This window comes from Eulemur rufifrons, chromosome 17 (assembly GCF_041146395.1).
Source record: "Eulemur rufifrons isolate Redbay chromosome 17, OSU_ERuf_1, whole genome shotgun sequence".
Lineage (NCBI taxonomy): Eukaryota > Metazoa > Chordata > Mammalia > Primates > Lemuridae > Eulemur > Eulemur rufifrons.
Genome location: NC_090999.1, coordinates 6,162,793 through 6,187,157, shown reverse-complemented (window position 1 = coordinate 6,187,157; position 24,365 = coordinate 6,162,793). Strand labels below are relative to the sequence as shown.

The following is a 24,365-nucleotide window of genomic DNA, read 5'->3' as shown; positions in this document are numbered from 1 at the left end:
GGACTGAGTTGATGGGAGAAATCCCTCATCTTCATATAATGGCATTAAAACAGAGAGAGTGGCTCTCAAAGCAAGAAGGAGAACATTCCCCGGGGACAGAAATAAAAAAGAGGAGTCAAGTCTGGAATCCTCAGTAAGGACCCAAGTCAAAGGGCCTTCAGAGCTGGGGCTTTAGGACATGCTTGGGGTGGGAGAAGTGGGCTGGGCTTGGGGACTGAGCAGAAACTCAACTCCCTGCATAAAGCTACAGACTACAGTGAGCTAGTCTACCTGCGAAGTCAAAGTTCAAAAGAACTGCGTATTAGCCCTGGGGGAATGGGAAGGAAGCTGACTGTGGGTGGAAATCATCTCACAAAGGAGAAACTGGAACATCAAACCTCCCAGGAGGTACCTAAAGAAATACTGTTCTTTCAAGGGAGGAGCATGAAGACCAGAGCTTAGAATTTGAGAGCGCCCTCTAGTGTTCCTCCTCACTGCAGGTCGTTCGTAGCTCCTGGATCTTGGGCTCTTGACACAACTTTAGGTCAAGATGAATTAAATGGTGCTGGGAAAATTGGATAACTACATTCAGAAGATTGAAACTGGATCCACACCTCTCACCTCTCACAAAAATCAACTCATGATGGATAACAGAACTTAAACCTAAAGTGTGAAACCTTAAGAATTCCAGAAGAAAATGTTGAGAAAACTCTTATAGGCATCAGCCTAGGCAAAGAATTTATAAAGAAGACTCCCAAAGCAATCACAGCAGCAACAAAAATAAATAAATGGGACCTGATAAAATTAAAAAGCTTCTGCACAGCCAAGGAAACAATCATTAGAATAAATAGACAACCTACAGAATGGGAGAAAATATTTGCATGCTACACATCTGATAAAGGGCTAAGAATCTATATAGAACTTAAGAAAAGTAATGAGAAAAAAAATCAAACAACCCCATTAAAAAGTAGGCAAAAGACATGAACAGAAACTTCTCAAAAGAAGACAGAATAATGGCCAGCAAACATCTAAAAAAGTGCTCAGCATCTCTAATCATCAGGGAAATGCAAATCAAAACCACAGTGAGATATCACTTAACTCCAGTGAGAATGGCCTTTATCAAAAAGGCCTAAAACAACAAATGCTGGCATGGATGTGGAACACTCTTACACTGCTGGTGGGACTGCAAATTGTACAACCTCTGTGGAAAATAATTTGGAGATACCTCAAAGAGCTAAAATAGAAATACCATTTGATTCAGCAATCTCACTACTAGGCATCTACCCAAAGGAAAAAAAGACATTTTACAATAAAGACATCTTCACTTGAATGTTTATGGCAGCACAGTTCATAACTGCAAAGATGTGGACAATCCAAGTGCCCATCCATACATGAGTGGATTAATAAAATGTGGCATATATATACCATGGAATACTACTCAACCATAAAAAACGTCGGTAAACTAGCACCTCTTATATTATCCTGGATGGAGCTAAAACCCATCCTTTGAAGTGAAGTATCCCAAGAATGGAAAAACAAACACTGCATGTACTCACCATCAAATTGATACTAACTGATCAACACTGAGGGGCTCACATAAAATAATATTCATCGGGTGCCTGGCAGGTCGGAGAGGGGTGGTGGGGGTGGGTAAACTCATAACTAATTGGTGTAGTGCACTATATGGGGGATGGCCATGCTTGTAGTTCTGGCTTGGGCGAGGCAAAGTCATTGTATATAACCAAAATGTTTGTACCACAATAATATACTTAAATTAAAAAAAAATAGTCAAAATTAAAAAAAAACAAAGATGAATTCAGAGTCAAAACAGACACGCTAATGAGACAGTGAGTGGTGCTGAGAGTTAGCAGACACAATCAAGACAGAACTTGCACCCCAGATCGATGAAATAGACCAACCCCCAACAGATTTTAAAACATGGAAGAGATACACAAGTGAAATCGGTATGGTCAGAGCAAGAGATCATGACATAGATGAAACAGAGAATAGATGTAGCTAAAAAGAGTATTATGGGTTGGAAGAAAATTCTGAGGACATCTGAGAATGTGGTGCATAGAGAAGAATAGATTTGTCCTTATCTTAATTAGAGTAAGAAATTCATTTCAGTATTTATGCAGAATTCATAACATGCAAAAATATGTGTGACTCAGTCCTACATCACAGAAAAAAATGGAGGTCATAATAGTGTAATTTTAATCACTTTTCCTCCTTTCTCTATAACAGAACCATATAGTCTTCTCTTATTTTCAAGGAGTAAAGTATGTGATCCTGTGTAGACTTGAGTTTTAGAAGAGCAAGATTCCTGCGTTATTTATTGTTGTGCTCCAAACAAGTACTTCATAGATATTGGTGGAGAGACTGACTGTATATTTATTTCTCTTCTGTCAAAGAACTTATTACTCTCTCCAATAGGATGAAAAAAAGATAAAATTCAGTATTCAAAAGATAAATTATAGACTGAGAGAGAAAATTATCAAATAAAAAATATTTATCATTTGTGTTTCTTTTTCTTTCCTTTTATCTCTTACAGTTCTACTTTTCTTGCATGAATGATGTAAGGAATGATATATGGCTTCAGGGCTTTTTGAAAGATTCAGGAATGTATATGTAAAATACTCACTGTTGCTCAGCTTAGCACTCAGAATATTGTATGTGCTCCATATGTGCTATTATTGGTGTTACTATTTTCATTGCAGTTTTTTAAAATTTTCATCATCCTCTGAAATAATATTCCTCAAGAGTGTGTACTAAAGCTTTGGTTATTTTGGAAGCTATTGTGTTGTTATGAAATGCAAGGTACTGGACTTAATAAACATTTATTTGCTTAGGCTGACACTATTGAGATAGCTCTTTCCTGGGGCTGTATCTCTTAATCCACTCTCTCTTTAGAGTGGCTTTTCTTTTCTCAATTATGTTTTTGAAAATCATCTTTCCTGATGTTTAGACTATTAAAATGTTGTCTCTTTTGAAATATATCAATCTGTCAAATTTCTTAAGATTCTTCCTGCTGTTAGTGTCATTAACAGGATCAAATCCCATCCCTATTGACAATCAGTGCCCTGTACATGATCTCTAAGGGGATGTGCATGCCTATGCCAACTTCTGATTAATGTACTGATGGTACAGAAGAGATAGGATGACCCACCACAGAGGGGAATGGTGGTTCATCTGCTGGGTAGTTCATTGAACTACCCAAAAGGTTCAAAGGCCGTTGCTGAGAGATGTCACAGTTGAAATTCTTATTTATCCTGGATTTAAAAACAAAACAAAAACAATCTTTCATTATACTTCTATAAAACTAAAATCTGTTACAACCTTAGGAGCATTAGCTATCAAGTGTTGTCAGAGGAATAGTTTTCAGATCATTGCAGTTCTGAATTCCAGGTTATTCTGCCTCTTTTACCCCAGTGGTTTTGGATCTTTAAAACTAGGTGGACTTTTTTCCTTTTAATGGTAACTTCTTTCATGGCTTTTTGTTTGTTTTTCCTCTTGTCAGCAAGAAAATAGTTGAGAATTCTGCTAATGTGGGTACTTAACTGCCTAGGAAGCCAACATGATATAGTGCCAAATATAAAGACAGAATAAGTTGGAACTAGTTAAATTTTGGATTTTTTCTTAAAAGGGGCAAAATTAGATATAGAGGAATAATTATTCTAGGTGTAAAGTTTATATCATGACCTCCAGGAGAGGAAGGGCTGGCTCATTTCAGATTCTGTAGATGTCAAATTTGTTACCGACTCAGACTCAATCTGATCATGCTGGGAAATCCCTTCTCTGGCCTGTCTGCTGCTCTGGCCACCGTGTTACAAAGGGACTTTATTAGAGAAACATGGAGCAAGCCAAGTATAGTGATGGCAATTTCCAACAGTGCCTCACAATGTAAAACAACACAACAAATATTTACTAAATGCCTTGCATGCAGTATGTCATTTAGTCTTTATAAAAGTTGTATAGAGTGGCTATCATTTTCCTCTTTTCATATGGCTGAGAAAGCCAACTAAGAGGTTAAGTAACTTGCCCACAAGCCCATGGTGTTTATAAAACGCAGCAGGAGCTAGACTCCTTGCCCTCAGAGTGCAAAGACCAGGTTCTAAAATTCTACGTCCTCTGGTTGTGGTGGGGAGGAGCTACTCTGTTGTTCCTACCTTGTGTGCATGACCGTGTGTGTGTGTGTGTGTGTGTGTATGTGTTTGTGTGTGTATGTGTGTGTACTCGATTGTGTCTGCCTGGGAGGGAAAGTGTGCTGAGCCCTAATGAACACCTTTCTTCAGGTTAATCGGAGTTTCCTAGGCTACTGTGTTTACAAGAGGGCTCCAAGCCAGTGCTCTTCTCCTTGAACCAAAAAGTTTTGAGAGAAAACTATCTCATCATGTGCCTCAGTGACCAAAACAAAAGCCACCTTTTCTAGATGGCAGGAATATTTATTATATGACAGAGGACAAGAGGACTCCAAATCTAGTTAAAAAAAACCTCTCATTGAATGTCCCAAGCTTTGTGTTATTTCCAGTGTCATCTCTTTCATCATAGAGTGGGCTGGGCGCTCAAGGACCAGTGTTCATTCATCAACGTGTTCCGTTCAGCCGTTCGTTGAACCAGCATCATTCATTCACTAAATACGTTGTTACGGAGTGCCCGCATCGGGCAGCCTTTGCGTTAGATGCTGGGGATGTAGGACGTGGCACCCCTCTACCCTTTAGTGGGGAACGCCCGATACATACTTAGGCAAATGGAACACTGTGTCACAGGGCTTGAGAGGGCAAAGCGTGGCCACTGTGTGCACATGAGAGGTCCTTCCTCTTGTCTAAGCGACTCAAAGTAGGTTCTGCAGCAGCTGTCATCCCAGCTGGAGTCTGAATATCAGGGCGCAGAGCACCAGGTGAGGAAAGGGACGTCATGGGAGCTCCGGATGGTCCCTGAGCCAAAAGCTCTTGATGCAGCCAGAATCCAAAGTGCACGCTGGGCAGCAATGAGAATGAGGCTGGAGGCAGGAAGAAGTGGTGTGGTTCTTGGTGGTTTTGGTTTTGTGGGCTTTCATCTTAAAGATGCTGATAGGCCAAGGTCCCAAGGAACAGACCATGGGCACGGCAGGCGGTCAGCAGCAGGATGAGTGAGCAGTATCGATGGCCCAAGCCAAGCTCACGGCAGTGGGGATGCTGGGAAGCGTGTTTGCGATGCTGGAGCAGTGGACTCTGGACATGTGCTGGGAGAGTGTCACTGTGAGACATTCCAGATGACCCACTGTCTCAATCTAGTTCGATCAAAACACAGCAAACCCTTCTTTTTTAGTTGAATTTCCGCACTGGAAAGGTCACTGCTCAGAATTCCTTCCCAAATAATGTTAGTTAAACAACTTTAGTTTAAAAAGTGAGATTAGAATTTTATTCATAATTATTCATCAGTACTACACTATATGACCTGTGAGGCTAAATCATTTTTACATTATATGTTTTCACACGTGAAAGATTCAGACGATCTCCCCATCCTCCCAGTGAGCATCAGATTACTCCTCAGTGTTCCCCTTGAGCACAAGCCTCTCACAAGCCACTCACATAGCCAGGACAGGTGCCACCCCTGGGGCTTTGCCCTCCAGTTAAGTGTTGGCGTCTGGGGTAACAGTTCCTCCTGCCCTCACTTGGCACCCTGACCCTTTTAACAGACTCAACATTTGCCAAGAAGCTTATCTTTCTTCCCAGAGTTTATAGCAATATTATCAGGATCTGCTATCTCTGGGCATCTTTGATGTAGTACTGTCTATGCTTTGGAAAGAACAAAAATAGAAATGTTTATAACTAGTGGGGAAAAATACAGAACAAATGCAAGCTGGAGTCATCAGTTTGGTCGGTCCTGTTTGTGAAAACAATTCTTGCTAATTATAGCTCTTCTAGAAGGACAGTATTATTATACTGACCATATGCAATTAACTTGACTTTTCTTCATCTGCACATGAAAATAGAATGCACTGCAGTTTTTCCCATTTCGTATTCCTAAGCAAGGACCATCCATCCTTTGGTGGACACAGTCCAGCTTTAGTCTTTTCTTCAGGAGTTCTAAAATCTCTGTATGGCATTAAATTTAATAGGTCCAGTATATCAAAAATAGAATTATAATTATGAAAAGTCAGTTAAAAGGAGGGTGAACGGTAAAATGAAATGAGATTTTTAATGGCTTGCCAAGAGTTATAATTAATGAGATGGAGATTGGGCCGTCCATGTGACCTTCAGGTAGGAAACAGACAAAGCCGTATATGAAAGGATTCAGGAAGGAGAATGGTTTTTCAGAAGAAAAGAAGTCTTGCCAGCAGCCGCCTCCCCATCTTTTAGGGCTTTTTCTTGAAGTCAGGCTCGTCAGAAGTGTTCAGAAGGCCACTTGATGGTCACATCAGGTGCATGAGAGTGTCACTGGAAGAGACAAAGCAAGCCACATGGTGTAACCCTGGCAGAAAGCAGTTCTGTGTTTACTCCATGTCTCTGTTATTTGAGCAGCTACTTGTAATCTTGCTCACAAGAAGAAGCTGCTTTTCATGACAATGTTAATTCCTGGGTATGATCTACTTCGGTATCTGTTTTGTGCAGTGAATTTCTTTGAACACTAGTTGCAAACAAAGAATGGAGAAAATAACACAAATGCATGCTGGCTTGGAAGCCTAATGCCATCCTGCTGCACAACTTCCTCGCACACCATGTGGGCTCCCGAGGCTGTAAAAATTGTTTTTGTCTGATTAAACACAACCCCCTTTGAACTCTGTGGGGGTTCTTTTCCACTTGCACTTTCTTGTAGCTGTGTGCATTTTTTTCCTTTGTTTTGATTTGGAATCCAAAGTGTCTGCAAGTCAGCCCACTCTACCTCCTTCATCCTTCTTAAAGCATAAAAAATTTGTGTTACTGTAACATCTGTTACATTCTATACCCTGAGGCACAGACAGGCAGAACTAAACGTTCTTCAGGCCGGGCGTGGTGGCTCACGCCTGTAATCCTAGCACTCTGGGAGGCCGAGGCGGGTGGATCGCTCGAGGTCAGGAGTTCGAGACCAGCCTGAGCAAGAGCGAGACCCCGTCTCTACTAAAAATAGAAAGAAATTATATGGACAACTAAAATATATATATACAAAAAATTAGCCGGGCATGGTGGCGCATGCCTGTAGTCCCAGCTACTCGGGAGGCTGAGGCAGTAGGATCGCTTAAGCCCAGGAGTTTGAGGTTGCTGTGAGCTAGACTGACGCCACGGCACTCACTCTAGCCCGGGCAACAAAGTGAGACTCTGTCTCAAAAAAAAAAAAAAAAAAAAAAAAAAAACGTTCTTCACATGTACGTGCACATAGACAAACACAGAAACACACACACACACCCCCTCCTTTTTCTCATGTACAGAAAATGGGTTGACTAGAAGGCAAAAGCAAATCAGAACAAATATGTAGTAACTGGTTCACAAAGAATGCTAGTTACCCATCTAATTACCACCGACAGAGGCTGTTTCTCAAGGCAGCCCACGGAGAGGAAATCTCCCGTGGTGGCTGGGGCCTAAAACTTATCAGCTGTCACTTCTGGGGAAAGAATTGGGGAGGGAGGAAGCAGGTTAGAATTTATATTTACGGCACTAGAAGCAGAACCAATTGGAAGCATAGATGAAGGTAAATGGCTCAGTGGTCTCAGAGACGGGGTTAAATAATCAAACTAATTATAGGATCAATGCCATCGTGAGCTTCGCTCTGAAATTCCACAGTGAACTACAGGAGTTTTAGATAGGTGGGGAGGGATAAAGTGACCCTGCTGTGGAGAATATGGAATGTATTCATTTATTCCTGCATGTGTTCGTTTGTGTTTGAAGGCCATTTATGCAGCTTCTAGTTCCTTTGCCCAACAACATTCTACACATCTTCTTCTCACTCTCAGTCTGGGGAACTCCTTTTCATCCTCTATCATTCCCTCTTTTACATCCCATCTAACACCTTATTAAATGCCGTGTGTATGTTGAGAGCTACCAAATCTTTATCTCCAGCCATTCTGAGTTCCAGAACTACCCTGCACTTATGTGCTCATATCCCCATGGGGATTGCTACTGGGGATGTCTACTTAGACATCTAGAAAAGAACCACTGGATAATTCTCCAAATCTGCATTTTCCCCCCATCTCTCCCATCTCAGAAATTGCCCGGTGAATTTCAGCAAGCTCCTTTACTCTTCTGAACTCTTTAATTAAGGGATTTGAGTACATGCACCCAAAGGTTCCTCCTTGCTTCAAGACTGTATCATTTTATTTTTGTCTCTGTTACTAAAAAACTATACCTAGTATGTTTTATTTTCTGTAATACATATTTAGTGAGCTTTTTACTCTATGATCTAGGTTAGGGGTTGGCATACTTTTTTTTTTTTTTCCTGTAAAAGGTAAGACAATAAATATTTTCAGCCTTGCAGGTCAGACAGTCTGAACTCAACCATGCAAATGTAGCACAAATTCAGCCATGAACAAATGGGCATGGCTGTTTTGGGATAAAACTTGGTAATTTACTGATTTCTGTGGCAGAGTCCAAAGTAAAAATATGTAAGTTGAGAAACTTACATATGTTCATTTAGAAAATAAAGGTGGGTGGGGTTATAACATACATGAAGAAATAGCACAATGAAATGCACTAATTATATTGTGAATGGCATTTGTCTGGTTTCCAGCCATAGGCCTGTTACAACTTATAAAGAAGCTGGCAAGCTTGGTCCTAGGAAAGAATTACCTTTTGGAAAAGCTGTGGACTGGCCGCCTGAGACATTCTGATGCTGTTCAAAGGAGCTGGGATCTCTTCTTAGATAAGCAGGTTAAATAATGCCCTGATAAAGTGAGGGAGTGATTTTTGTGTATTTTTGACTCTTCCCAGCCAACATGTCTGTGTCCAGGAATATTGATATAGGTTTTATTATTTCATTTACTGTGATGATCATCACTAGACAGATGAACTCTGAGTCAGAGGTTCCCGAGACCACCCTCAGTTTGGATGATTCACTAGAAGGATTCATAGTACCCAGAAAAGCTGTCATGGTTTACTACAGTGACAGGATAGATGCAGATTAAAATTAGCAAACATAAAAGGCACGTGGGGCAAAGTTCAGGGAAGACCACGTACAAGCTTCTATTTATTCTCTCCCAGAGGAGCCGTATGGGCACTTCATTCTCCCAGAGATGACGTTTGACAAAATGAATGAACATCGCCAGGCAGAGAAGCTCACCGTAGCCTTCCTCTTCAGGGATTTATTGGGGGTCAGTCACACAGGCCGGGATGCCTGCATGGCTGACCTTTGTCACTCAGCCTCCAGCCCTTCCAGAGGTCAGACTGACACAGCCTGGCCGCAGGTCCCCACCACAAGCCACTTTGTTAGCATAGACTATCTGGCCTGGCTTGAAGTTCCCAGGTAGAGAGAAGACACTCTTATCAGGCAGAATATTCCAAGAACTTAGAAATTATCTCCCAGCAGCCGGTCAAGGCCAGACTTTTCTTAGGATTGTGCTTGGTTTGAATATCCCAGACCTGTTGAGTCAAATCAACTTGTTACTGGGCAACCTCCCACTTGATTAAGATAGTCCCACCTGAAATGCAAACCCAAGTCAGCCCAACTCCGAGGACCATGTTACTTGTATTAGCGTATTTGGTGAATGGAGGACGGTTGTGTTGCAGGCACTCTCTGACCTCTGTGGTAGCTGGTTCTGAGAAGACACAGAGCTGACTTATTTTTCAGTCCTGGACATAATTAATAAAGCCCCTGTGTTATCAAGGAAGCCCGTCCTTGATGTCGTGGCTGTGCCCTGCCCATTAGGGCACCCACTCACTGTGTTTGGCTACTGAGCACCCGAAATGTAGCCAGTCCAAATTGAAATGTATCGTAAGTGCAAAATGCACACTAGATTTCAAAAACTTAGAACACACACAAAATGAAAATATCTCAATAAGTTTTATATTGATAGCATATTGAAATATTTTGGATATATTGAGTTAAGTAAACTTCTCAAAATTAGTTTTACCTATTTCTTAACAGTTTTTTCATGTAAGTACTAGGAAATTCAAAAATTACACATATACCTCACATGATATCTTCATGGGATGACACTGCTTTGGAGAAATTATCATCTTTATGCTTTTCCTGGGGACCAGACAGTATTTATCTTCTTCAGCTTCCCTCTCCTGTGTGTGCATCTCGCCTTCTTAGCTGAATTATAAATGTCCTGAAGGCAGAGGTCTGTCTTATATAACTTTGTATTCCAGCCAGTACCTAGAGTTGGTTCTTCCATGTAGCAGGCAATCGATAAGTATTAGTTGACTACATAAATGAATAATGGTGCTGCCCCCAAATTCTCGGTGTACATCCCCCTAATGTTTAACCCTAAAATTCCGGGAAAAGTCTGGATGTGCTTTGGAAAATGTATTCTGGTTTTATGTGCAGATAGAATCTATACTTCTGCAAAGAGACCACCTTGGGACTTATTAGACCTTTCTTCAAGCAAAGAGACTGCCTTGCACAACCCTGGCTTGTCTCCTGAGTTCTCATAGCTTTCTTCTCCTGAATTCGGAGGTCTGCAGAGATAGTGGCTTAGATCAGAACACAATGATTTTCCAATAGTGAGGAGGCAAAGAGGAAGCTAAGTGTGCAATATGACACTGTGGCAGAGAGAGATTTTAGCTTAAGCAAATGATTTATTTTCTTAAAGCTGAGGTCTGGCACTTTCTGAATATGTGGCAGAACTAAATGTGCAGATATTTTAAAACCAGGCACCCTGAGGCACTAAGAAATCTCTGAAACTATCCCCTGCAATCTCTGTACTTATGCGGTGACAAATGGCTTTATTTTATACCCATCAGTCTTCTGGTGATCACTGCTTACACAGCAAGCACTTATGACCGTGCCTGGAATCATCTAAGAGCACATTGAGTAGAAATTGTTCATTTTTATAATTTCAGTCATATTAACATCATTTATAATTCTAAAGTTATAAATCTAAAGGAAATTATTTTTTAATGTCCTCTGGCACAACATTAAGATTTTGCAATTAGATTTTATAGCCTATAGTCATATGCTGCAGGCCACCAGTCAAAATTAACACCCTTCTGCACTAGGTAAAGTTTCCTGCAGGTGACACAAGGTACTTTGAAGCCACATAAAGTTTAAGGCAGGGGCAGGCTAGGCACCGCTTCACAGCCTGAAGGACAAAGCCGATCACAGCCCAGGAGTTTGAGGGTCTCGCTGAGTTGGTATATGAATTTGCATAATCTTTTAAATTAAAAAGAAAAAAAAAAAGAAAAAAAACCTCTGTCTTGCTTGATAGATGAGTAGATATTGCTTCTTGTGTGAGTTATCCAGCAATAAAACCCAACCACTGATCAGCTTGGTTCTTATCCTAATTAATTGCTCCAGATGGTTTAATGAAATAGGAAGTAACTGGGATCTTAAAAGTTATAAACAAAAGGGAAGGTAAGTTCAGCCCATGGGAGATATTTTGAACCTGGCTTATTAACGCCTTTCTATTAGTGTCTCCTTACCCCTTGTCAGGTGTGTCTGAGGCGACCCTTGAATGACTCAGAACGACTTGAGCCAGAGTTGCTGGGACCTCACCCAACACTGGCATTTAGATCCTGAGATTTAACAGGTATTTGCAGTATGGCCAGAAAATCACGCAAACAAATGAAATGAAAACTTGGGGTAACAGTGGGATTCATGAGTCCCACCCCTGTTTCAGAAAGGTAACATATTCCAATTGGTTATAAGATGGTAGTTGGTTCCAGTGAAAGTTTGTTTCCCAGAGAGTTCTCTTAAAATGCACACCCAGGAGAAATATCAAACACATTTATTTAGTTGTTCTGCATTATCCTGTGGCAATCTAACTTTGAGAAAGGATAGGTGCAGAAAGTTGCACAGGAATCCCCGCCGTCACGGAGCCTGCCCAGCCTGCTCAGGCAGCCTTTGTGCACAGAAACCCCCATGCAGACCTCTGCGCCTGCCCGCTGCAGCGTGGCTGTTGTTCAGGGCTTATTTACATTGTAAATATATATTGTATTGTGGGTTCCAAAAAAAAAAAAAAAAAAAAAACAAATGTAAAAGGAGACTTACGGTGTTCAAGTGGTTTGTGAATGAAGCTGACCCGGAGCAGGAACTCTTCAAATGGAGATGAGCTGTCTGCAGCCTCTCTGTTTCTGAGAGATCCACAGGGGCTGCCCAGGATGAAGCAGTGAACATCACAAGAACTGATTCCAGAGTTAGAGCTTTTGCCAAACTTGTAGTTTGTGAATTTTTCCTGCAAGGAGAGTGTGAAAAACAGATTAGTTGTATTATATGTGAATGTGAGGAAAGTCCTGTGAAGACTCGATAGGACGTCGGACTCACTTTAAGCACACACCCAACCAAAACCAAAGGGGACATGCAAAAGCATTGCTTGCATTTTAAAAACACGGTGTTTTTATATGTCATGTTGACAAATAAAAATGTAAATGAAAGATGCGTTATGCTTTCTTGCTAGGTTGGGTCCTTTATCCTGATATAAAAAGTTTTAATTTCTCCAATTGGTTATTATTGAATAGTTTCTTTTATTTTTTAAAAAGTCACATAAATGATACACCAGCTTATTTCCTGTAGTGATTTTCTGAGATCATTTTTCTCTACTATCATGTTTAGTGTGTTTCATACATATATATGTATGTAATATGACTTCATATATACTTGGGCAAATATATATACACGGGAATATATTGATGCCTATATTTATGTATCTATATATGTGTGTCTATATGTACACATATATATGAATTAATATATTGATACCTATATCTAGACATAATTTTGGCCCCTTAAAATGTTACCATTTGGAGAAACTTTCATGTGCTCAGGTAAGTCTGGCAGAGACCACCCCATGGTATTTCCACTCGGATATTCCACTAGTGCTGCGATGGGGAAGAAATAGATTGGCAAAGGAGTCACAGGACGTGAAATTTTCCACCTTGCCATGCACGTGTGTCCTCAGGCAGGTGCATATACTTTCTCTGCCCTCAGTTTTGTCAACTATAAAATTGAGGGCTGGACTGCAGGACAGCCAATGCCATGCCCCGCTATTAACATAACCTACTTTGATTCTATGAAGCCCTAGGTAGGAGTTATGCTGAAAATAACAGGGGCCCATACATTTGGAAGAAAAATTGTCCTGATTATTTTCCAACCTTTCCACAAAGCTAAAGTAAGGTCTAGCATATCGGCATATTTCTGAGTTAGCTGATGTAAACGGGACTTGTCTTGGAAAAATTCTAATGGAGATAAATTTTCTATTGAGATCTTCATCCCTCTGGACCCCTCACTGCCTGTGCTGGACCCTGGTTTCTTTCTGTTTTTCTCTGGGACCCAGCCTGGGCTGGAACATTTCTGTCTTCCATCTGGAAATTACCACTTTCTCGTCTTTCCGATTTTGTTCTCCTTTGGTGGGTGCCCCTACCATTTCTGATAAAATAATCCATGCTGATATATGACTAGGTGCTAAGGAGTCATGTTCTTTATACATTCCTTGGAAAATTGATTTTTAATTTGGACCTTATGGAAATATGGCCTTAGTATTATTCTGAGTTTAAATTCCAACTTAGCTACTTACAAATTTATGTTACAGTTGGCAAGATGTTGAACTTGTCAAAATCTGAGGGTTTTAAAAAAAATTTCTATAGCAAAGATTATAGCTCTAGCTGCACATAATTATAAATGGTTAATGAAATAAAAGTAGTTAACATGTAAAAATATCTAATACAGTTGCTGAAACCAAATAAGTACTAAAAATATAGGCAGTGGAAAAAAAAGTACAAATAAGATATGCCAGTTATTCTGATATATGTTTTTCGCAAACATATTTTAAATGTCTTCGAATGTGCATGTTTTCTCCCTAATGAAGTGTTTTGCGTTGGCCTGCTGCTAGACAAACACGTAAAGATTGGGGACTAGAATCTATTAGAATCACTTAAAGAATTTTAGAGAGGGCCCAGGTAGCTGAAGGCCTGATGTATCTTATTTGAGGCTTTAACATGGCCTGGGGGTGCTGTTGACTAAATGCTCAAAGCGAATTTGCCTTGTTCTGTGTGTTTGTTGGAGGAACAGGAAAGGCAGACTGGCAGGGAACGGGAAAGAAGCTGGTGGCAGGCAAGACGCAGCGTAGAGAACCAGTACAGACCTGCTGTGCTGTTCTTCTTGTTATGGCTTTTAAACGTTCCACCCCCTTGTTTTTCAATCACAGTTTTTGCTCAGATTGCACTGATGGAATGGTTTATGTAATGCACTGAAGCTGAAAATGAAGTCCATAGAAGGGAGATGTATGCCAGCTTTAAAAGGTAGTCAGTGTCTTTGAGGTAGGATGGTTCTTTTTACAATTTGGGAAGGGGTCAGGAAAAGAGAGCTTCCAGAATGTTCTGTGGAGAGTATACCCTACACCTCTTTTCCTGCCTTGCCCACAGAAGTGCCTTCTGAAGGAAAATGCTCTTGCATTTGCAGTACAGTGTCTGTGCCCCCTTATCAGAGCTGAGTGGTTTAGATTGCTTCGAAACCCAGCCATTCCTCACTGTTTGTATCATCCCTGCCTTCTCATTCCAGAATGTTCTTCACTCCAATAAGGAAGATCAGCACATGGTTGTCATTTCCTTCCTCCATACTGACATGAAGACACTTGGATAATAAAACATATCTAGTGAAAATGATGAGTGGTTTTTCCTGTAGATCTTAACTGATACACTCATCCATGCTGTTAGATGACTAGGTGCTAAGGATTCTTGTTCTCTATGTGTGTGTAGATCTTTATTGGTATTAACATCAACAAAAACAATAAAAGTTGTATATACAGGTTGAAGCAGTTTTGGTTTTGGGACACCCAGTTTTCTGTTGCAGTTCACTTTTCTCTAGTCTGTAGTTGAAAACTGAGTGGGTCAAAATTTCATTTAACAGTATATCAATGGGAATAAACTCACTTTGAAAGTGAAGAGATCATTGATTTTCCTTTCTTCCTGTTATTTTCTGAATGTGCTACATAGGAAGCTACATTTTATATTTGTTGAAGTTTAATAATATGGCATACTGGCTAAAAAACACAAAAACGAGGCTGGTAGGGTTTGTATCTTACTAGCTGTTGATTTTGGCAAGATTCAACCTCATTATTCATCAGTTTCCTAACCTCTAATAGGGCAGGTGTGAGAAATATAGGAGTAATAGGTGTGAAGTGCATACTTAGCCCCTAGCATATGGCATTTACCATGTAAATGTTAGCTATTTTTGAGATGCTTTACTGATAATCAGTTTATTAGCCTTATTATTCCCATGTGTAGTATTAGGTGCAGATTAAACTAAACATATAACCTCATGAAGTAGAAAGAGTAGGCTCTGCTTTACACTTTGTTCCTGAATACTGTACTTATACGTGTTACATATGTTGCCATCTGTGTTTTTCAACAATCTTTACCAAGTGCTGCTTGGTTTCCAATGTGAGTTTCAAGTCCCGATACAGGTTTTGAAATCCTGCTCTCTTAGCTCCTTGCTTGACTGAAGTTGGAAGGCACAAGGAATTAAACTGGGGCTGCCTGGAACCACCCCTTGCTCTGCCTGGGAGGTTTCGCTGTGCAGGGTTTGCTGACAGCCAGGTTGGTTTCTGCACAGTCAGTGCTTCAGGCTACCGTGTGTGGAAGAGCCGCCTATCCAGTTCTTGGAATGACTGTCGTGTTTTGGACAAGTGCAGAGTATCTGCATGATTCTTAGTTATCAGGCTCTGAAAGGTTTTCTTGGCTTGCAAACCTCATTACCTGAGCTATCTTTAGAATATTTGCTTTTTAAAAAATATAGTGATGATCACCCCTTTTTTCTTTCTTTTTTTTTTCCCATTTTTTCTTTTCTTTTCTTTTTTTTTTTTTTTTTTTAACTTGGGAGGGGGCAGTAACTTGAATCCCTTCAGCTAGTAATCTCTAGTTTATGTTTGCCAATTACTTTGGCCTAAATGCATTAATACTGACTCATGCTCATAAAAGTAATTATTTCTTGAAGCTGTAAGACGGGGTTCTTTTAAAAATGGACTCATTTCACTTTTGATAAAACAAACCGATGGGAGTATATGTAGATGCAGCGGTAAGAGAAGGCAAATATGAATCAATGCACCAAATTTTGCAACAGAAAATCATTGCTGGAGACTACAGTTAAACAATCATGTTTGTGTAAAGATTGGATTATCTAGGATGGTTAATATAAAATATTACAAATTACCAATCGGAATTGCAGGTTTTAATGTTATTACTTAACTCCCAGACAATAGCCATACTGGCTGCCACATTTAAGTGCCATTTCATCACATGGTTACTTCAGCAATACCAGGAGAGGGATAGGAGGAAAGAGGTAAACTTGCTGTTTGGGGGAAATGAGCAAACTGATGTTATTGAAAATTGTGTGCCCTCAACTTACCACCTGCTGTGGGCTCCCTCCTGCCTCCTCACTCTCCCCAACCTTTCTCTGGCATCTGTGTTTAGACTCTTTCCTTTGCTGCCTGACCTGACCCTGGACTCTGCCGGCTCTTCTGTTTCCACATTGGTTCATTTTCTAGTTCCTTAGAGAGCAGTATCGATAATTTCTTCTTGCTGCTATTGAAATCTGTTGTTGTCATGGTGAATTGTACTGATACATTTTCTGATGTTAAGCTTGCTGAGCTATTCTTGTGTTTCTAGAATAAGCCCTCTCCCTTGTGAAATATACAGTGTTTGTGTGTGTGTGTGCGTGCGCGTGAGTGATGTGTGTCATTTGCTAATGCATGCATTTCTTTAGGAATGTTTTTAGTCCTATTATTAAAAGCAATAGACCTGTGAGTTTTCTTTCTCATCATTTTCTTGCCTAGCCTTGGTATTAAGATTATCAAGATTATAATAACTTCAAACTGAGTTAGGAAGTTTTACTTCTGTATCTGAAATAACTTGTGTAAAGTTGGGATTATGTGTTTCTTAAGGATTTGGTAAAATTTACATTTAAAACTGAGTTTGTTATTTTTATTGATATCTTGTATTTGGGAGTTGATTATGCATTTTGTTTGGGTGTTTGTAATAAGTATAATAAAAATGTATTTTAAAAGGATTTTAAAAATGAGGGACATGGATATTCCTATAAGCACAGGGAAAGGGACTTGGTAATATTTGAGATTTTGGAAGAAAAAATGGTTACTTTAAAAAAGTATTTGAAGAGAAGATATGGGGTCGAAGCAAAGTTGAAAGGACTGGTCTTTAAAAAGCAGATAGAGCGCCGCCACTCTCGTCCACGGCTGGGTATTGATGCTGGCGTGTTTTTAGTTAGAGAGATGGGTTGGTGCAAAGACTCTCTCCCAAGGCCCTCGTGGTATCGTTAATTTCTGTAGAAGTCCACGTAATATGCAAAAGTGAGATAGGCAGACCTTCTGGAGGAAAATCAAACAGAAGAGGATATGCAGATGACCCAACTTTGATCTAGTGTTAACCATAAAAACATACAGTTTTATTGGAGAAGTTCATTAGAATTTTAAATAAGGAAAATCAAACAGTATTGACAGAACTATATGCTGTTAATTCATTTCCCTCTCTGTACATGACTCCTTTTATTACTCAAGGGCATTCTAGGAAGTAGTATAACACCCTTCCTGTTGTTCAGTATAGGAACCAAAACCTGAAATATGTCTCTTCATCCTGGTTCCTGTTGGCCACTCTCTGAAGAAAGACGAATGCGTGGGAAATGAGGGACCTGGTTGTCTTGGGCTGTCTTTTCATAGTCTTCTCTCCCCACACAGGGCTCGTTTTTCCCTCCCCTAGCGGAAGGTCGGCCCCCAGCCTTCTCTTCTGCCCTCAGTCTGCAGGTTGCCTGTGTGCCCAGCCCTGGCGGCTGTGACTTGTGGGGGACAGAGCCTTCAACAGACTCTCAGAAGCCCTGGACTTCTCATCCCCACGGGGCTTCCCGATCATGCATTTCCCATGTGAATGATGAAGCTTTTGGACCAGAATGTCTTTATGGGCACTTCTGGGTCTTAGTGGTGCTTAATAATGGCTCTGGAGCTAAACTGCCCTTGGGAATTTTTCACAGTAACATTCTCATAGTTGCACTTGTAACCCTTGTCTTTCTCTAAACCTACCCCAATCTCCTGACACCTGCGTCTCAGTCATCTCTGTCCTCTTCATTTAATCTGGAAGCTGCTTCCTTCCCTTTAACTTGTTACCTTGACTTCAGCTCCAGGCAGTGATATGGCAGATCAGACCCTCCCTTTCCATTTTCATAGCCAACACCTGAATGCTATGGTTTTTAGGGTTTTCTTAAATATAATATTTTTGCCTCTATTCTCTACTCTTTCCAACCCATCCTGCTTATCAGTGGTTCATTGGGATTCCTAAGATATAGGCTACATGGATCAAAGGCTTGCCTGGCAACTTTCCAAAGCTTTGCTATCACAGATGAGATCAAGTCCAGACTTTTTAACCTATGAGCAAATTCTTGTACAGCTAATATTTCAATGCACCTGTCAGTTTCCTTTCCTAGTAGTTTTTTAAGTTGTTATTTTTTTCTTTTCTCTTTGCCTTTCTTTCCTGCTTCCTTTCCTTTTTAGTTTGTCATCTCTTGAATTCACTTAGTCATTATTAGTCTTTCAATTCGCGGTTATCATTGCCGGTCACATTCAAGGTGCTGTGCTCTGTGCTGCATGCCCTGCAGGGAGCAACGCAGACATAGACTCTGCAGGTTCTGTCCTCCCCAGGGATGGACACATCCATGAAGATGAGTTATACCAGCTGGGGCCACAGGGTGCCATGGCCCCATGTCACTCGTGCTTTGTCCCCCAGGACATCTGTCCTCTCAGTCTGGTCAAAACTTTCCTTTTGTTTTATCTAAACTCACAGTCATTTCTCCTTTCTGTGTATGAATAATTCCTAAAACTGGGCAACACCTATATACACCCTATATTTATAGATATTGTGTTTAAAGAAGGTATTAGTGCTGTTTCTTTAACTGAATTATAAACTCCTAAAAGGATCATTTATTAATTACTTTTTATAGCTCCAATGCCTCATATATGCTTTGCTATAAATATTTCGTTTTAATTGACTTTGCCTATAAAAATGAAGAAATTTATATAAAATACTAAAAACGAATCAAGATAAAATACACATTAAAATTTTTGGTCTCTCTGTAGCTCAGCCCTGGTTTCCTTTAAGCAGAAAATGATATAATTTTCCCTCAATAACTGATAGAGAAAATACACATTTATTATCCAGAGTTACTCCTTAAGAGTGATCCATCCTGTTCACATCTGCAAAGCTATTTCTACAGGACATAGTGTGGGACAGGAACATGTTTCTCTGTTAGATCTGTGTCTAGCATCAGTGTTTGTTGAAAGAGATTATTCCTTGTGCTACACATTTTTCCCTCAAACCAATAACTTTATTGATTTGATAGCTGTCACCTTCCTGTGTAGACAGTATGATATTATTCAAAATCCTAAATCCAAGAAAAAAACACAACCAGATAACATGGTTAATTGCCGAGGATAATGGTAAGGTGTCCCACAGCTGGTAGGCAACTCACTGGATATTTTTTTGGTGTCAGAAATAAGCTATTGAGAGCTGCAAAAATGCCTCATGAAGTAGCATTTCGTCTTTCTTCAAATAATGCCATTTTATAATAATTGGACTATGGGCTAGAGGCTGTCTAATAGGAGTTAACAGTGCTTGTAAAACCCTGTCTCTATAGAGTGGCTATTTCCTGATTTCCCTTAGAAAAAAATGCAAATGAGCCCGAGACGTAACTGTGGATTTTTCATCTAGAAAGGACTGAATGTGTTTAACAAGTCTAATCATGGGGCCAGAATAGAAACCCACAGGACGGGGAAATGGGGTGTCTAATTTGAAAGAAGGCAAGTGGTGCTGGTGTGCTTGGTCCTTGCTCCCGAGGAGGGCTTGTGTAATTTTTCAGTCTTTCAGTCTTTCCAGTCTAGTTGCACAGGCAACGGCCCTGTTTGCATTCAGTATTCCTCCGGTGAAGCCCGTGAATGCTGTGTTATTTTCTGCCCAGCCTAGAGCCAAAAGGAACAGGCACATGTGGCTTGTAAATCACATCCGAGCGCTGACGCCTCACCTGCTCTTTATGGGGTGGTCGCCCTCTGTGTCTCACACATGCTTCCTGTGGATCACGTCGCATCTTGGCGAAAACCTCCAGTGGCCCCTAAACGATAGAGTCAGGGGACCCCCTAATCCTCTCTGAACTGTAACGTTTGCTACCTGATGTGCACTCTCTGTGGTCCCCAGAGGAAAAATCATTCATTTTTATCTTTTTATTTATTTTTTTTTCTGTTTAGAAATTGGCCCCTGGTTACGGGAGTTCCGAGCGAAGAATGCTGTGGATTTCTCGCAGTTGACATTTGACCCAGGACAGAAAGAACTTGTTGTAGGAGCAAGGTGAGAGATACTATGTTTTGCCGCCAAAGATATTTCCAGACTTCATTTTACATCTGTGCAGCTACCTGTGAGCTTCCCTGCCAAAGCTGAAGAGCGCTGAGTAACGTCGTTTCTTCTAAGCATGCAGCGCAGTACGAGTGTCCCGCAGTGTCCTCCTACAGGGGGATGACGGCTGCTGTGTCCGGCAGGCGTGGATGGGGCCTCACTGGGCGGCAGGAACTGTGCTAACATCAATTAACTCGTTTGTTTCTCCATTCAAACCTAACGGGTCGGTCCTGTCAACATCTCTATTGTAGAGGTGAGGAAACTGAGGAAGGCAGGAGAGAAATAAATTGCCCAGGGGCATATGCCTAATAAAAGATGGACCCGGGTTTCAGACCCAGGCAGTTTGACTCCAGAAACCATATTCTTAGCCTCTTACTACTTTCTTCAGATTTCTGGGGATCAAGAGACCCTTCCTCACCTTTCCTTGTGACCTTGATTAGGTGAGTTTCCAGGAACTTGAAAATTCAAGGAAGTTATTTTCATTTCTGTCTCTTAAGGGTGTGTGTTTCTATATCCAGGTCACCTGCTTCTGCACTTAACGGTGAGGCCACTGGAAAACAATTGGGACAGATTTTGAGTTGTTTCCCATTATACGTATCTCTTAGGAAAATTGACATTAAACTTGAAGAAAGAGGCCGTTTGTAGATTTGTATTCTTCTGGCATCTAAGGAAGACACATTGGGCAATGGAATGCTCAGGTCTTTTTCAGCCAAATTTACTAGCTTATAAAATATACATTTCCTAGCTACAGTTCCTTGCAATTCCCACATAACCCAGAGTGAAGCTACACCTAGCTTACTCTCTGGAGACTCTAGACAGACTTTGAACAATTTCTAGAATCATGGCTTTTGCTCTCAGATCTTAAGGAGTCCTTTTCCATCCCCCCAACACTTGAAGACATTAGGATGCATGGTTATGAGTTTAAATGTATAGGTAGAAGTTGGCTTAGTTCGTGTCACTGATCAAGTTGCCCGTGCCTCTTTTGATGTTTGTGCGGAGACAGCGGGCATGGATTGGGCAGAGCCGGTTGGGGCACCCTTTTCCTGGCTGTGGTCCCCTGGGAGTACTGGGGGGTTCTGATGCTGCCATCTCAAATTTCATCACTTGGAGTTCGGGCTGTGTGCTGCAGGGGTTTTAGGTTGGTCTCCTGGTCTCTAGAGTTTCTTCTTCTGCACGTCACAGCCAATATCAACTTTGTAAAATGCCCATATTCAGCAGCCCCCGATAAACGCTGGCTCTCTGGTGTGGCCCACCAGCCCCTCTGCCTGTGGTCCCCCACCCCTTACAGACTCACCTTTTCTCCTTTTTGCATAGTTCAGGCATGTGGAATTATTTGTATTGCTCACAACTATGGAATACGTTCTTTCTTGCTTCTGGGATTTGGTGACCTCTTTTTCTTTTTTTTTTTGAGTAATAGCTATATACCCACCCATCTCCAGCCCAAATTTCCTGCCTGGTAAACTCCAACTTGAAGTGGGGACCTGGAGCAAGGGACCTCCCTTGCCCCTGGGCTGCCACATCCCCTGCCCTATGGTCCCATGGGCACATATGACTTCTGCTTTTATTACCGTACTTAGTGCTGGAAATTGCGTGATTTCTTGACAGTTGCCACCCCCATATCAGATGATGACTTGCCAAATGGTAGGAGATATGCCTGTCTTTTCTTTATTTCTCTAGAATATAGCACAGTTTTTCCCTCTTTGTAGATGCTCAAGGATAATTGATGATTCAATATATTTATTTCCAGGACACGATTTGTATAAGTGCCCTCTGCATCTGGGTGGACACTTAGGGAAAAAGAGGTTGGAACTGTATTGGATTTGCTCCAGATATCTGCATTTGGCCAAGAGCATGAGGGAGCGGCAGGCTGTATCCCCCAGAGGTCACCCTGGGGGAAAATCAGCCAAGGGGAAGAGGCCTCTTACTGGGGGAACAGGAACAAATGTGATCCCAGTTAGTGCTGCTGAATCTTGCATTCCTCATTCATCTCTAAAGAACTTTGGAAAAGCTTTTTCCATGAGCTTGACTCAAAAGACTCTCTGTTATCTCTGGAGGTCTGCAGTGCTGTGTGAACAGTCCTGCACCTCATACCCTGCAGCTGGTTGGCTTTTGGTCAGTGACTCAAGATTTTCCTATGGGATGTGAGAAGCCACAGAGCAAGTTGGGGATTGTGAAGAGATGCTTTGTGCTCCTGTCCTGGCTGGAGACGGCAACTGGAAATTGTTCCCAAGGGGCACCTGTCCCTGGAGGTCTCCATCCCAGTGTCCTTAAAGGTCTCGATCCCAGGATACTTAGATCTCTCCCTCTGAATGTCCCTGGAGGTCTATATCCTAGTGTCTCTGGGGGTCTGCACTCCAGTATCCCTGGAGTCCCCATCCTAGTGTCCCTGGAGTCTTTATTCCAGAGACCCTGGAGGTCTCCATCCATCTTTTGTCATCATGGTCCCGGCTCAACCCTGCTGGGAGCGACTGGACTGGCCACTGAGTCACACTAGTATGGCAGATGGCATGGTGGACAAGGACATGTAGGATCACCAGACTTAACAAATAAAAATCCAGGATACACAGTTAAATTTGAATTTTTGCTAAGCACAAGCAACATGTAATTTTTTATTATAAAGTATGTTCCAAATATCTGGTGACCCTAGGAACATGGGCTGTATTTTTCTGTTTAGAGCAGCGTGTGGTATATTGTAGGTCCTTGATGATAAATGACAGGAAAGAAAAAGGGGGTGGATTAGCCTTGCTTAGCTGAGTAACCCTGAGCCAAGGTTACTTCAGAGCCTAATTTTCTCATCTTTAAAGTTGATATAATAGTTTCTGCCCCTCTCAGCTGTTGTGAGGATTAAATGAAATAATCCACGACAAGGGACTGTCACGTTAACAGGCAGCCTGAGGGAGGCTCTGAGCATCTCTGGGTTTTAGCACACGTGTGTGTGTGCATTTCAGGCAGTTACCACTGAAGGGAGAGAATAGGAATTTCACCTAGGAAATTTGGTGGGATTAGGCTCAGAAAGTTTGAGAGGGAGTGTGTGAGCCTGATATAAAACTTTAAAAATAACCCAGCCCTCAGCTTCCTGCTTGGCAAAGCTTGACCTAGCAAGAGAAGTTTAGATAACAGGTGTATATTTTGGAAATCAGTAATGGTTTAAAAATATGAGCTATGGAAACATAGAATGATACTCTTTATTTTTTCATAGTTAGCACTAGGCATTGTGAAGCCATTTGTTGGATGGTTTCACTTTATATTTGTGATACTTGATGTTCCTGAAATGGGATTCAGTTAAAGATGCTTTGCACTCGCTGACAAAAGAAGTTCATTGTGCTGCAGAAGGGTAACCTATCTTTAGGCGATTTGTGATTATGTAGCCCCGAAAGGTAGTTGGATCTGAATTCATGCAACTTCTGGAAGGATCTGTGCATTTACCATTTCCGAGGTGCACATTAGCTTTCACATTATTTTAAATGCATTGACATTCTTATCTTGTTTTACCCCAGCCTCTTTAAAAATTAATCATATTTGTGTTTCCAATGATGAAACTTAGGCATCTTCATTTTAGATAGTGTGGAAAATACAGTAAAGCATAAAGAAAAAAACAGTTTCACAAATAATCACAGTTAACCTTTTCAGCTGTTTCCCTGTGTTGATTTCTCTTTATTTCTATTCTTGGGATAATATTTTTTGAATGATTGTATACTTCTTTGTCACAAATCCTACTAAAATCAGTTTCCATGGTATGAAAAAATGAAATATTTCAAAATGAAAGAATATTTTATGGATAAAAATTTTTTTGTATAGATAATTATAAAAGTAATGACAGCGATCATACTCCACAAACTTGGCACAAGTGTAAGTTTTGCTGCAGATAGAATGTTGCAACAGATGCAAGAGAGGGTG

General features: G+C 40.9%; 1 protein-coding gene across 1 annotated transcript in view; it reads left to right on the top strand.

Annotated features, from left to right (window-relative positions):
* Positions 1-24,365, top strand: part of SEMA5A (semaphorin 5A) — a 320,883-nt gene that overhangs the window by 67,891 nt on the left and 228,627 nt on the right. The window contains exon 3 of the mRNA XM_069492176.1: positions 20,324-20,423. Within this exon, the coding sequence (XP_069348277.1) occupies positions 20,324-20,423 (100 nt within the window). The remainder of the gene's footprint in view (positions 1-20,323; positions 20,424-24,365) is intronic.